This window comes from Anabrus simplex, chromosome 8 (assembly GCF_040414725.1).
Source record: "Anabrus simplex isolate iqAnaSimp1 chromosome 8, ASM4041472v1, whole genome shotgun sequence".
Taxonomy (NCBI): domain Eukaryota; kingdom Metazoa; phylum Arthropoda; class Insecta; order Orthoptera; family Tettigoniidae; genus Anabrus; species Anabrus simplex.
In genome coordinates, this window is record NC_090272.1 from 105,332,780 (window position 1) to 105,348,936 (window position 16,157).

The 16,157-nt window shown below is 39.5% G+C and overlaps 1 protein-coding gene across 4 annotated transcripts in view; it reads right to left on the bottom strand.

Annotated features, from left to right (window-relative positions):
* The window catches only part of Herc4 (HECT and RLD domain containing E3 ubiquitin ligase 4), a 362,042-nt gene that overhangs the window by 312,072 nt on the left and 33,813 nt on the right, over positions 1 to 16,157 (bottom strand). For all 4 annotated transcript variants that reach the window (XM_067152418.2, XM_067152419.2, XM_067152417.2 and 1 more), the window contains exon 4: positions 13,088 to 13,210. In XM_067152418.2, the coding sequence (XP_067008519.1) occupies positions 13,088 to 13,210 (123 nt within the window). The remainder of the gene's footprint in view (positions 1 to 13,087; positions 13,211 to 16,157) is intronic.

Consider the following 16,157-nt stretch of genomic DNA (forward strand, 5'->3'; position numbering starts at 1 on the left):
AAATATTTAATTCCCATTTACATCAATTGTACAACAAACAAGCAACAAAGCGTTCTGTGAGAGTAACACGTCCTCCCTGCCCTTGGCTGACTGCTGATGTTAAGACTATGATGAAAGAACGAAATGCACTACACCGACGCTATAAGCAGACTCAACTAGCTGACGTACATGAGCAGTACTGTGTTCTTCGAAACCGAATTAAGCTTGTAATTCGTAATAAGAAATTTAATTATTTCCAGCATTTAAACAAAAACATTCATTATGAGATAATTAATGGAAAAGCATTAAAATGATATGGTGATGACATTCATTGACATTGAAAAGGCATATGACAGTGTCCCCAGGACGAAAGTTTGGGACAGTCTGGTGCAAAAAGGAATTGGACAGGGATTAATAAAAATGATCATGGCATTGTATAAGGAATGTTGTTGCGTGCAAACACAAATTGGCAGGACAAGTTGGTTCAAAATAACTAGTAGGCTGAGACAAGGAAGTGTTCTATCACCAATCCTGTTTATAATAGTAATGAATGACATTGTGAGAACAGCAAAAGCAGCATATGGAGGAAGAGAAATGAACATGATGTTATTTGCAGATGATATTGTGATTTGGGGAGAAGATGACAGGAAGGTTCAAAAACAGTTGAATGTGGTGAATGGGAAGATCGAAGAATGCGGATTGAAAATAAGTGTAGAAAAGAGTAAAACTCTTGTTATGACTAGAGGGGAGAAAGAAGGGAAAGGTCAGATTAGACTTGCAGACAAGCCCCTGGATGTAGTGGAAACGTTTAAATACCTGGGGAGTGAATTAATGGAGAATGCTCGACTGGATGCTGAGATTAGTAAAAAGATTCAAGCTGGAAGTTATTTCTATCATAGTGTAAGAAACATGTTATGGGACAAAGATGTGCCAACGGAAGCCAAAGATACTATGTACAAGATGTATTACGTACCCATAACAACTTACGGAGCAGAAACTTGGACAATGACAAAGAAGTATGAGAGTCGAATACAGGCAGCCGAAATGAAGTTCTAGAGGATTATGATACAGAAGAGAAGAGACAAAATAAGGAATGAGAAAATCCGGGAAGAAATTGGAGTGGAAAAAATGAATGATAGAATAGAGAAGAGCCGACTAAGATGGTTTGGGCACATAAAGCGAATGAGCGACGAAAGAATGCCAAAACAGGTGATGGAAATGCAAATCCAAGGAAGGAGAGGCCGTGGACAACCACGATTGAGGTGGAAGGACACCATCCAAAGCAGCATTATAGAAAGAAACCTGGACTGGGACACAGTGTTGGAGGAGGAGTGGTGGAAAGACCGAAGAAAGTGGAGAGGAAACATATTTGCCCCTACCCGGCTACAGCTGGATAAAGGGAAATGATGATGATGATGATGATGATTATGATGATTAACACTGTTCTACATGGCAACTTCGCTCACTGGGTATTGGCAAGCCACTTGCGAAGCAATACTGATTCCGAGGTGTCCCTTAATGAATTAAATACATATTTCTCCACGGAACGTCTCACTCCTGACACAACGACAGTACAAAACACCATTGACAACATATTAAGGCAACAATCCCCAGTCCATCCTGTATTTGAATTTGATACCGTTACAGAGCATGAAGTAAGAAGGGAAGTTATTTCAATAAAATCCCACGCAACAGGAGCTGACAAAATTCCCATTTCATTCGTGACTTATATAATCGACATAATATTGCCCATTTTTATGCATTTACGTAATACCTGTCTTACTTCAGGCAAAATCCCAATTAAATGGAAAGATGCACTCATTGTGCCTGTCCCAAAAAAAACTCTCCTGCAAGCAATACATCTGACTTCCGACCTGTCTGCATCCTCACAGCACTTTCTAAGGTTCTGGAGAAGATAATGCATAAACAAAAAAGCAAAGCAAAGTCACCTCCGTACAGGCCATGAAGGCCCTTGGAGGAGTGGAAGGTAAAGGCTTCCACCATTGTTCACCGCGGCACGTGATGGGGTAGAGTGGTTAGCTCTACGACGGCCGCCTTTGCCCCCAGGAATTAACCTGGTACTCATTTTTGGTGTAGGCTGAGTGAACCTCAGGGCCATATGCACCTCCGGAAGTGGAAATTTTGTTTCTTAAATTTTACAACTTCCTGACGGGGATTCGAACCCACGTCCTTCCGGGCGAACCGAGCGCGCCTTTACCGCCTCGGCCAGGCAGCCCCTAATGCATAAACAAATTCTTAAATACTTGGAAAAACATTCTGTACTTAATCCCTTACAATCTGGTTTTAAGAAAGGTCACAGTAATGCAACAACACTAATCAAAATCACGGATGACATTAGACGGGCTATGGACGAAAGAAAACCGACTATACTTATCCTTCTAGACTTTAGCAGTGCGTTTGACACTGTAAATATAGACATACTGTTAGCTAAGTTACAAAAACTTCACATGGCTCGTTCTGCTAATCAGATATTGGGCTCATACCTCAAAAACAGACGACAGCGAATTGTATCAAACATGAAGACTACAGAATGGAGGACTAAGCTATCTGGCATTTCCCAAGGGTCTATTCTTGGACCTCTTTTATTCTTAATCTATATTAATGACATTTCTTCTCACCTGAACGACTGCAACTATCATCTTTATGCTGACGATCTTCAGAAATACTCACACTTTAACGTCCCCGGCATTGACAAAGCAATCCACCATATGAACTCAACTTTAAATTCAATTAGCTCGTATGCTAAAGAGAACTGCCTATTAATTAACCCAAAGAAAACGCAAGCAATCATAATAGGACAATCTAGACTTTTAAATACAGTAAACATCATACAACAGCCTAATCTCATGTTCTGTGGTGAAGCTATACCTTTTCAGAAGTCTGTAAAAAACCTAGGCGTTGTCATGAATGACACATTAAACTGGAATGACCATATAACAAGTTTCTGCAGAAAAGTATATGCATCTCTTCAACCCCTAAAAATGAAACAATCCATTCTTGCACACAGCATGAAAATAAAACTTCTTCAACTCTCCTTTTTCCAATAATTTGTTACTGTGATGTCGTATTAACCGATTCAACTGCAGAACAAACTATGAAACTTCAAAGGGCAATGAACTCTTGCATACGATTTATATTTTTTTTTTAACTTTAGGACACATATTTCCCCTTATTATGAGAAGCTATCCTGGCTGAAAATTGATCAACTAAGGAATTTACATACTGCAATACTAATTTTTGGACTTCTGAACGAATCTACATCTGAATAGCTATCCTCACATTGTAACTTGCTCTCATCTAACCATGGACTTAATACCAGATCGACTTCTACCCTTATGATGCCGGTTAATCATTCAGCTATATACAGCCACTCTTTCCAAGTGTCTGGGGCAGGGCTATGGAATGCGCTCCCTGTCAGTATACGTAATAGCACTTCAACAGTCTCATTTAAACGGTCTTGTCGAGATTTCCTCTTAAATACGTGATCAGCTTGTATGAATGTTAGTGTGTATGAATTCAAGCATGATTTAGAACTATTGTTAGGTGATGTAGATGTAGATAGGCTAGATAATATTAATCATTAAAAATAACAATTATAATCTGTTATAATATTACTCCATAAATTTAGGTAGCTCCTAGGGACTTAATGTTATTTTACCTAAGTATGTGATTATGTACTGTACATAGTGGTTGTGTAAGAGAGGGCCGTGAGCCCTAACTTCGCCACATAAAAAGGCATAAAATAAATAAATATAAAATTAAAATGTACCATATTTGCTCGGGTAATAGACCCCACTTGGCTTTTCGAGACAAAGACTTTTTTTTTAAATCACGCATACAAGACCCCCCAAACGTAATTCCTCAGAGAAGAACGACGATTCCGCTTCAAAGTAGGTACAAGTCTTACTGCAGCTCTGATCACATCACACAAATTTGCGAATAGTTTCGTCCGTACGACCCACGCAATGAAAACTTGTCGAAGTCGTGTGGTACATCTGCATTTTGTAGTTAAGAAATGTCCACCTCCGTAGCGTAGGCCTAATGCAGCTGTGATGACGTTGTGCAAATAGTCTAATAGTTTCGTGTCCGACCCGCGCATTGCAAGCAGACATCAGTCACGTATAAATGTCTGTTTTGTAGTTAAGAATGTCCGTCAGCGTAAGGGTCAGCACAATTAGCTGCCATTCTCAGGAGCCCGAGTTCGATTCCCGGCACTGTATTGCCAGAGATTTACGAACGGCAGGAAGGTTGATATGCAGTAAAAATGGTACATGCTACTCCCTTCCACTCGGGGCCTGTCAAAAAAGAGCTGCACCACCTCGGTATAAGGAAACGAGTTTACTTTACCTAAAAAATATTCATGGTTGTTGCTATTAATATAGCATGCGAGATCATTAACAAAGTGATCGTTTAATATCTCGTAACTCGGCCCAATAAATTATAGGTTTTTTTAAGAGAAGTAGGTTTAAAACATGATAACAAACAATCCAATCATATTGTTTACTCGCCAACGTACCTCACGAATAATAATAATAATAATAATAGTAATAATAATAATAACAACAACAACAACAACAGCAACAATTTTACGTCCCCGCTTAATTTTTGGAGACGCCAAACAAAACACACTATTCGTTAACAAAGAAAATGGAGACAACGATCGTACAAAATTAAACATTTATGATAACAAAGCGCATTACCGCCACACTTGCAGATATCCATAAATGCGGCAAACTTTCCTGTTATTTATTTAGAATTTTTCCGTTGTGGAACTTCTGGCACTATGCGAGGCACTTGATAGCATACCTAACCTAAACAGTGCTGTTTATGTAAATCCTGATGTGGTAAATGTGGAGAACAAGCATGAAAAATACTTAAAAATGAGGGTTTGGCTTTCAACAGCAGCAGTTATCCAAAAAAACACTTCCAGTCACTATGTATTACATTCGGAAATACAACTCGTTACATACGCTAGTTATCAGTTGGTGGGTTGGCACGCTTCTGCAGCACATCTTTATTCAGATACACATACACAAACACTCCAGAAAACATTTGGGAATAGATTCTCACTGTTTGGACTCAATAGTCTGGAACAAAACTATTTTTAAAAGTTTCAAAGAGATGGGACCTCGAATGCTCTCGATGCATGGCTGACGAGATGGCAGTGAAGACGGCGTCATTTGGAATGATGACATACCGGTAGCAGGGAAGTTGGCGGCACAAGACGATAATTCAAATGAAAGTAGTGATTAGGTTTACTCAGGTTTACTGTGTGGTAGGCGTACTGCTCAACTGATAGAGACAAATGACTGGCCATTAAGTTCTCTTGCATCAATATTGCATAATATGATAATAAGACATACCCTTATCCCATTTCTCTATGGAGTCGAGTATGAAGTGAGATAAATTTTTGTAGCAAGTTTTCACGACCGTATGCCCTTCTTGATGTCGACCAGGAATTAATGAGACGAAATGAATGATGTGACATGAGTAACTAAAACTGACTATATTTACTTTATATGTAGGCCTAAAAGCCGTGTTCACCATTTATTGTCTTTTGACATTTAGAAATACCGGTACTGCCTTCTAACGAAAATAGCCAGTATAACTCTAATACAGTAGAAGTCCGCTATAATGACAACGGCATATAACGAGAACCCCATTATAATGACAGTTTTTCTCTGCCCCTTAAAATTCCTATAATAAACTGTGTATTATCCTTCGATTACAGCGAGAGCTCTATCACTGACACATCCGTTATTACGAGCGATTAAGCATGCGCGATTTTTACCATTACCGACATTTCTGCACACAGCATCTTGCATGCAATCGATCTTATTTGGAATCATTTTCTCGCCATGTCCACTAGCGAGCTCTCTTGTCAATATTCTAAGGCAATGTTGGAGCCGATTAGTAATATCCGTCGACTGCTGTTCTGTAAAGAAAAATGGAAATGAAAAAGGAGAACTTGTTTTCATAACAAATATGTAAATAACGCGGTCTACAGCAGTTGTTAACTCTTTAGAAATAAAGGCTAAATAAAGGATCGCTTTACTTTAATACTGCTGGGCTGAGTGGCTCAGACGGTTGAGGCGCTGGCTTTCTGACCCCAACTTGGCAGGTTCGATCCTGGCTCAGTCCGGTGGTATTTGATGGTGCTCAAATACGTAAGCCTCATATCGGTAGATTTACTGCCATGTAAAAGAACTCCTGCGGGACAAAATTTCGGCACCTCAGTGTCTCCAAAAGCCGTAAAAAGGTAGTTAATGGGACGTAAAGCAAATAACATTATTATTAATTTTAATACTCTACAATGAAATTAATTAAGAATGCGATACACCTCAAGATATGGCAGAGGGCATCACTGATTTCAGAGGTTAGATTATACGTTCTCGTGACTGGCTGAATTTCGATAAGGCTATTCCCATCTAAATTTATAGCGAGAAGGTAATCACTTTTCTACTGGTCCTTGATATACGTTTTCATGGTACATACGGGGCTACATTAGGTTAGGTGACGCTGTTTGAATAAGAAAACAGCAACATTTGTAATAATATGCAATCGGTCATCTTCGGTAAGGTATCGTTTTCATAATATGTACACCTGCGAGTTCTCTCGTCGACATTCGAAGACGATGTCAGAGTCTATTAGTAATGCCAGCGAGCCGATGATCTAGATGTTAGGCCCCTTTAAACACCAAGCATCAAGTAATGCCCGTCGACTGCTGTTCTCTAAAAGAAAATTCAAAATGAAAGAGGATAACACACTGTCTTAATAAATGCATAAATAACGTGGCCAATAGCCATTGTTAACTCATTAGAAATAAACGCTGAATTAACGATCACATAATTTTTACTATTTTACACTGAAATTAAGTAAGAATGGGATACACCCCAAGATATGGCATAGTACATCACTGATTCAGAAGACGGTTTATATTTTCTCACATCTAGTTAAATTTCGGATAGGCTGTTCCCATGTAAATTTGTAGCAAGGAGGTTATCATTTCTCCACGTGCGCTTGAAATATGTTTTCATGATACATATACGGTTACATTAGGCGACGCTGTTTGAAGACGAAAACTGAAACGTTTGTCACAGAGGCCTCTGAAGTGACACTATAATTTTTTCAGAATGAAATTAAACATACACCTTCACATAGTATCAGATTTTAAAAAATAAACGAGCAAGCCGTAGTGTGGATACCATCTGAGAAAACGCAAGTTTTGAACAAACCCATTGCAGTTTCATACAGATTTTAATGTGTATGGGGTTTTTCCCGACTTTTACAAAAATCTTATATAACGACAATCCGTTATAGAAAGTAAATTTTGCGCCGTTATGAATTCTCGGTACAACGTACTTCTTCTGTAAATTCATAAGTTTGCTAAAAAATAGTGTAGAATGTTTACATGTATAATTTATAGCTCCTTATAGCCTTATAGTCTAGAAGCCATGTGTTGACTGCACAAAATTCGAGGTTATCGCATATTGGACCCCCCTTACATTTTTGGGCTGTAAAAGTGGCAGGGGGAAAGGGGGAGTCTAATAAGCGAGTAAATACGGTATTTTTTCTCCACAAAGTGGGGGAGGCCACTGCCCCCACTCATCCCCACTAATCGACGCTACTGGCTCCAGAGGGAACAATTAACACAACTAAACAGTGGTCACCCGACAGCAGCAACTGAACATTACTAGCTTAAAAGTAGCTTTACGTCGCACCGACACAAATAGGGCTTATGGTGATGATGGGATAGGAAAGTGCTAGGAGGGGGAAGGAAGCAGTAGTGACCTTAAGGTACAGCCCCAGTATTTGCCTGGTCTGAAAATGGGAAACCATGGAACACCATCTTCAGGTCTGCCGACAGTGGGGTTCGAACTCACTATCTCCCGAATGCAAGCTGACAGCTATGTGGCCGATTGCTCGGTAACAGAACTAGCAAGCACTACAATATTCCTCACAGCAACGACAGTTAACACTGCAGTTAACAATGCTCCAATTCTGCTCACAACAACTATTCTGCACACCGACTCCAAGACGGACTGTAGTCTACGGTAGTATGCACACAATACTTCAAGGCAGTACACAAACAGTACTCCCCTCTGTATGCGACGATACTCTGACTCCAGAGAGACACGGACAATAACCAGCACTACTGAAGTCCAGCTCGTCACTCACTCAACATCGGTACACAGATAGTACTCCAAGATAGTGCACAGACATTACTCTGTACTCCAACATCAACGATACTCTGACACTGGTGGGACAATGACGACAGCTAGCATTGCCGTCCCAGTCCAGCTACCCAACTCCAACACTGACTTGCTGTTCGCGGATCAACTCCTTTATAAATCCTTATGATTATGTACTAGAAAATTCATGATGCAGCTAGAGATGAACATTCTCTTGCCCCTTCCAGAAAGCGCACAGCGACACCAGGCAAAGGTCGCAACACGTTCTCGGGCCGGCCGGGAGGTCCCCGAGCTGGCTTAGTCATCCCTTCCAGGAAACAATGAAGTGGGCTACAGCAGCAGGGCTGGCATGTAACAGTACCAACGTATTATTTCAGATAAAACAAATGTTAGTTTAAGCCTTGTATTTTGATCCGAAGAGTACGAAATGGTGCAAAATTTCAACATTCGTGCCACCTCTAGGTCTGCGAGTTTAAAAATGTGAATGCCTGTCCATTTCCTGAATTTTAATTTTGTCTTTATTAATATGCATTTTCAAGACTTTTTCAGTATCCATAACTAGGGTACCACACGACAAATATGCACCGTGATAATCGACTTCACATGATATTGTTAATAAGTAGGCTATCACAAGGCAAATATTCGCTACCCTTCACTGTATCAAACAATATAAATTTCAAATTTCTGACAGATGCAAAAAAAACAAGCACCAGCAGGCTTAATGGATTATTCAGCAATCTCACTGCTAACCGGCAAGCAAAATTGAACTTTCCTGAGGCTCATGGATTTCTTCATGGCAAGTTACATTGTGAACTTCAAGAAAACAAGGCCTTTTCCCCGTTGTCGTGCAACTTTCCCCAGCCCTCCTGCAGCATGGGTTCTCACATGTGTTGGAAATCACACTTCTTCCACAAGGGATGAAAAAGAACATTTTCAGGGCCAGGAAAAATGTGATCGTACTAAGTGGTAATAGCAAAAATTCACGACATGATTAGTGAGGTAATTTAATATAGATTTAATATGATAGGAATTGGGACTTCAAATTCATAATGTGCAAAGTGAGAAAATGCCTTAATAAGAAATGTATGATTCTTGTACGTTTTCCCTTATGGTTTTTTCCTTTCATTTTTGCCTTGCATTTTATAATGAAGAAAATGGTATCACCATTACTTCTTCTGCTTCTTCTACTTCTTTCGAATGTGCCTACTTGGGACCACGTTTGCTCAACTGTTGGGCTTTGATCTTTGCTCAGCATCGTCGCATTTTCTCCTGGTGTACCTCCTTTCTTTCTTTCTTTCTTTCTTTCTTTCTATTCTTTCTTCCTACCAGAAGGTACCCTTCTTCTTCAGAGGTTTTTTCCGAAAACCACAGAAATTCTTTATGACCTATCTCACAGTCAATATGTTTCATAAGTCTGTCAGCCTCAGTTCTTTTACACCCTTCTCAGTCTCCATCAGCCAGGTGCAGAGGTGCCAACCTTTGAAGTGGATTATCAATAATCCCATTTTTAACAAAAAACGTTTAAGAGTCAAATCCAAAGCACCCCGTTTGCCCTTTCCTACAGCAATCTATTCTAAAGTATATCATATTACACAATAAAATTTTCTCATTACCTGTTAGTTCTGCGATAAAAAAATTCTTTGTAGCTTGTTTCGCACCCAGCAGCTGCTTTTCGGTGTAGGTTTTCTTGTAACATACTTCCCCCTGAGATGACATTTTCGTCTTCAGAATCATAAGCGATTCCAGTGTAGATGTAGTTAATGTAGGCCTGAATTCTGTCTGATTTTTCCTAACACTGAAAACTCTTTCTGTGGGAGAGTTACTATGAGGTACACTTAGTACTTCAAATACAACATTACTTAAGGTTTTATACTTAATTTGTCCACTTTCATTTTTAAGCTCTGCAATGTTGCCCCAATTCACATCAATGTTTGGTCCATGTACAATATATTCTGGGAAAGTATCACACTGGTAAACTGCAAATTCCTCTCCAAGTTTGTCATGTTCACTTTCTTTGACCAAAGTTGGGAATCTTCGAACAAAGTATTCAAGAGATGAATAGGAAACCTTCATTCTGAGAGAGATGTCTACAACTTCGGCATGACGAAGAAATTCATCATCAAGGGGAAATTTCCTGGTAATGTAACTGCAAGCTGCCATATAAAACTCTCTTACAGAATTATAAGACATCTCTTCATCACAGTCATTATCTTTCAAGTATGCCCTAGCTTTTGCTCTAATTACCAAGTCCTCATTGGCTTTCTGGTATTTCCTCCTCTTGAATTCAACACTCAAAAGGGAGGTAGATTCTGACTGAAGAGAACATGGCTGAACAAATCTGACCAATAGGTCAGTTAAAAGACCAGTAAGTTTCCTTCTAAGAAGATGTATGGCTGGAGCATCTTGTTGCAGAAATATGTTCACAGAGTTAAAAACAGGAAGTGTACTCTGGAGAAAGTAGCAAAACAGTTTTGTGTGTGGGTCTTGTATGAAAGATTTCACAGTTTCAAACTGCTTGGAGGTCTCATTCTTATGGTGGGTCTCACTACAAAACATGAGTGTCAAAGCTTCCCACTGCTCAAGAACTCTATCAATAGACTGAAGAAGCAAGAGCCAACAGGTACTAACATATTTCAAAATTTTGTGACCCTCTGTGCCACAAACAGCCTGATAAACTTTCAACGTGTTTTGCCTTTTAGAACTCTTATCAAGATAGTAATATAACTGAACCAAAAAGTTCTCTACATTGACTGGCAACTGGGCTGCTGCTTTTTGTGCATAGATATGTATGAGATGACATGAACCCAGGACATAAACAGAAGAATGCCTGTCCTTCACAAATTTGGCAACACCTTTATTTGCCCCTATCATTGTGTATGCATTGTCAGATGAAAAAGAAATGCAATTTTCCCATGGAATGGCTAAAGAAGACAATTCACTATTAATAACTGAGAAAATTCCCTCACTGGTATTATCGGTACTCTCTAACAATTACAATAGAAGAGTTGATATTTGACCTCTCTGAGCATTAAAGAAAGAGACAACTATAGGATAAAGTTTAACTGCATTTGAATCCGTACTACCATCAGTAGCCAAGGAAAAAGGTGTTATTTGCAAAAGTTCACTTATTTCATTTTGCCTCAGATGCCGTGTATTGAACTAAAGCAGAGGTTTTAGTTCTTGCACAACCATATTTCTGAGATATTTTAGAGTCGGGGAACATTGATCTAAACAAATTTCCAGCATGGTCTGAAACTGATAACGGAATATTATGCTCCAAAAGAAATTATGTGAACAATAATTCGGCATTTGTCAGCGCAGTTTCATTATTTTTTACGAAGAATGATGAAACAGACTGGTTTCGTAATTTTGATTCACCGTATGTGTGACGTTTCTTGGATTCTATGTGTCTTCTGCAATCATCTCGTCCACCATGAGCCACAGAGAAATCACACGAACACACATTGCAGAACATGTGTTTTTCGCTAACACGCGAGGCAAGTAAGCATGGCCATTCCTTTGTGTAACCATCTCAATATTTCTGTAACACTGCTGTCTTCTTAGAAGAAGATGCAATTTGACAATTGTTCCGCTTCATTTCACAAAACCAATCACTACTTTTCGAATCAACGTCTAGGATAATTAGAATTGAAATGCACTAAATATACTATTCTTTCTACGCACACGACAGAGAGCCAAAAGTGCGCACTGGAGAACAGCAGAGCAAGGGGTAGCGAGTAGCAAGGAGTAAAGCCTACCTCACGGCAGACTTGATACGTCATTGGCACGTCATTCTAGCTAAGAGAGCAGTGTATATCTATGTAGCTGGCCACGATTTCACAACGCTCGCGGGAAACAAAAGGAAGTGACGACCAAATAACTGCCAAATATGTTTAGTAGCCAACGTACAAACATTGAAACGAGGAGGGTTGACCAGTAATGCTCTAAGAGATTGAACATTTTTTTACTTCTTTCCTTTTTTTCGCAGAAATTAATTTTTATCGTGACAAGGTTGCTTTTCCGTAATAATTTCCCCTTCGACCGTAATGCCGTAAAAAGTTGGCACCTCAGCAGGTGGTATGGACTTCCTTGTCATGCCAGAATGTGAATAGGTGGTTACACAATCTGTTGGGAGACAATCTTGCCGCATAATAATGGAAAGCTACCCTTCTTTTCTCAGCACACTCAGACAGCCTCTCTACCTGGAAGTGTGCTCTCAACTGTGATGTCTCCAGTATTTTCCATCTTCCAGAACTGGACATAGAATCTGTCTGAGAATTTCTCTCTCTGACTTCCAATTTTTTTCAATCCACCCTTTTCTGTTCAGTAACAGACACTCGACACTAAAAAGGGCTTCCGGGTGGATGACTCTGGTGTAGTGTTTCAGCTTCAAATGCATGACAGGCATCAATTGTTGTATGTGTTTTGAACTGGTTGATACACCAGCTCCAGCTTAACTCTTGCAGAGAGAGCTGCTTTCTCTGACAAGTTGGGTTCAATCCAGTTGCAGAGGTACTTACATTTCTCAACTTGCTTGATTATACCCTGTTCCAGTGACATCTCTCTCAGACTCTGATATTAAATAGTAAAGTAAATAATTTTCTCCAGCGACACTGAGTCCTGCTTTGGCCGTCTGTCTTCAGAGACAATTGACTTGGATCATCACTATTTCCATAGACTTAGTGACCAGTGCCATGTCGCATGTAAAAGCCAGGCAATCTGCTGTCAGCTCATCCCAGGGAAAGTCGTCCGTTGTTATCGTTGTTGTTCTAACATAGCAACACCACATGGGAAAAATTCCTTATTCATAACGCAGAGTTTCTTCTCTAAGGAGTACTATAAAAAATTACCTTACCTTTTATGAGCATTATGCACAAGATCCAAAATACACTCACCTAGTTGTCCATATATATCAGAACCCCAGCTGAACACTTGACCCCATGCATTTACTGCTACAGTGTGGCATGCTCCACAGCAAACTCCTGTTATTATGTACGCATCCAGGCCATCGACAAGTTCTATAAAGAAAAAATATATATAACAATGACCAATTCTTCCCGTTTGATTACTGAACAAAGAATAGAAGACAGAAAATTGAAGAGTAAAACAAATAGCAGTAACCATTTGGTTGAAAAGGCCTTTTTAGAACATCTTTCTGTTATTTAAAGCAGACTTTCAGCTTATTAAGTCATGCCAAGTACAAAGGATACATCCCAAGAAACGTGAATATAAAAACACACACACAAAAGGCCAACCAGAAAATGCAATCAATGCCCTGCTATTGAGCAACAATGGTCTAGTCATGTATATTCAGTTGGGTGGAATCTGAATCTGAGGCACAGGTCTGGCACTATGACCAGCACTACTGCTGTAGTGTATGGTAGTGATCAGCCCCTTCACGCACAGGAAATGTTGTCAGCCTTTATTATTATTATTATTATTATTATTATTATTATTATTATTATTATGCTGCTGCTACTACTACTACTACTATTAATAATGTTATTGTTTTTGCTGCTGTGTGCATGTTTTTTAATGTCATTTCAACAGCTATAGACTTGAAGTAAAACAAGTGTGCAATAATTTTGCCCTAAAAAGAAAGTTCTTTAACATGCCAACACATTCATGAACACAGGCTTTTCGCATTCAAATATATAAATACCAACAAAATGTGTCAGGATGTGATCAAACAACCTTAAGGAGTTCATTAAGGAGAAAGCCGCAGCAGCACTCGCCATTACTGGCATGAGGCAGATTTTGGATTATATCAGCAAGATTCGTGACCAGACAATAGCAGACATCGACAGGATATGTTTAATGGTTGCTATACTGCCTCCCAGCAAGGAGGTATAAACGCTTTGTGTCAGCAACCAACCAACTTGAACCATGCAATGACAAGTCACTTTGGTTTAATCAGTAAAGGGTCTAGAGCAGCCCTGTCCAACGCGGCACCCGCGGACGCCATGACGCCCCAGGTGCCTTTTTATGGCGCCCTTCGCAATTAATCTCCAAATTAAATTTTACTTAATATTTAAAAACAATACTTTTGCATTTCAATAAATATTCTAACTTTTCTCTTAAAAATACCGTCCTCAAAGTCAGGAAATTTGTTATATCCGTACCTCAAAATACAAAGAGCTTTGAGTAAGCCATAAATGTGATCTAGGCCTAACTGACTCGTGTCCGCAATTAGTGAAGAGATGGAAGAAAGGTTCAGAAAGAGAGCTATTCGACATGTAAGTAGTTGCGACAAAGGGAAATCCTCCACAAACCTCTCACTGTGGGTGGGGGGGCTAGCGCCAGGTATAAGGCCCTCTCTACTCACAGAGCCAAATATAGCCGCATATTTATTCTGCCAAACAGAACCATTTCCTTATGATTCACTTGATTGCAATGCCATAAACTACCTACCATTACAGAGTTTCACCAGGACGACAATGGGACACCCAATTGCCCACAAAGTAACTTTAATCCCAAGAAAGCTGTGCCGTAAACAATGAACAAACGATTTATGAAAGTTGTGTACCTAATATCATCATCAATTTCCCTTGTCCAGCTCCCGCTGTATTGGGAAGTTATGGCAGCTTACCATCTTTCTCTATCCAATCACCATTGTTCCTCGTTACCCCTGTTCCAATCCAGCATTCTTCTAATTATTATACTATTCTGGACCATTTTCAACCATCTTAGTCTGGGTCTCCCTCTTACCCTCCCTCCTATCTAGGTCTCCATTATATGCTTCAGTACCCTTCCCTCCTCCATGCTCTTATGCTCTTAACATGTCCATATCATGTTTATCCCTCTCCATTCTGTCGTAAAGCTTTTTCTACTCCAATTTCCTTCCTGACGTTTTCATTTCTTACTCTGTCCATTCTTGTCTTTCCTATCATACTTATTAAAAACTGAACTTCACTGGCCTGGATTTTTTTCTCCCGTCTTTTTGTCAGTGTCAATGTCTCCGCTGCATATGGCAGTATTAAGCACTAGTACATCTTAAAACATCACCTCTTTACGCTTCATTGGTATTTCTTTCCTCCACACCAGGTTTCTCACACTCCAGTAAGAATGCATTTCCCTACTGAATCCTTTTACTGATCTCCATGTCCAGCCCTGCATTCCGTCTCAGTTCACTCCTCAAATAATTGAAGCTCTCCACAATTTCAAGGTTTTCTTTCCTTTATTTTTCATCATTCCTTCCCTTTCCTTTCTCTTCTAGTCAACACCACTGTCTTGCTCTTTTCCATGTCGATTTTCATTCCATGATTTTCAATAATCTCACACAACATGCTGAATTGTACATTCTCTCTCTTTGCTCCCCACATCACAATATCATCTGCAAACAACATTACCTTGTGCTCCTATTCTATTATTTTACCTTTGTCACCTTCACAATTCCATCCATAACCATTATGAATAACCGCAATGACAGTACACTTCCCTGTCATAGCCCACGTTTCATTCCAAAATTTCTCTCCACATGTGTCTGGACACTGCTGCAACAATTTCTGTACATTCCTTGCACATGTTCTATAATTTGTTTTCCAAATCCTTTCTGTTGCATTACTCTGCTCAGGGTACACAATTATAAGTCTATTATAAATAAACGAATGCCATCACCATAACCCTTCCGTATTCCCAAAGTTTTTCTATTAGCTGCCTCATACTGAAGACTGAGTCTAGCGTTGATCTTCCATTTCTAAAGCCATATTGCTTTTCTTATAATTGTCTTTCCATCTTTGTTGTAATTCTCTTTTCTATCACACTTTCTAATATTTCTGCTACTTGGGATATGAGTGTGATTCCTCAATAATTATCACATAATTGTCCCTCTTCTTAAATATAGGGAGTATTATTACTCCTTTACTCCAGTCATTTGGCACCAATTTTTCTTTCCAAACAGATCTAAATAGCCTATACAGGCACTGCAGGCCAATGGGTCCTACTGCTTTTATCATTTCCACGCAG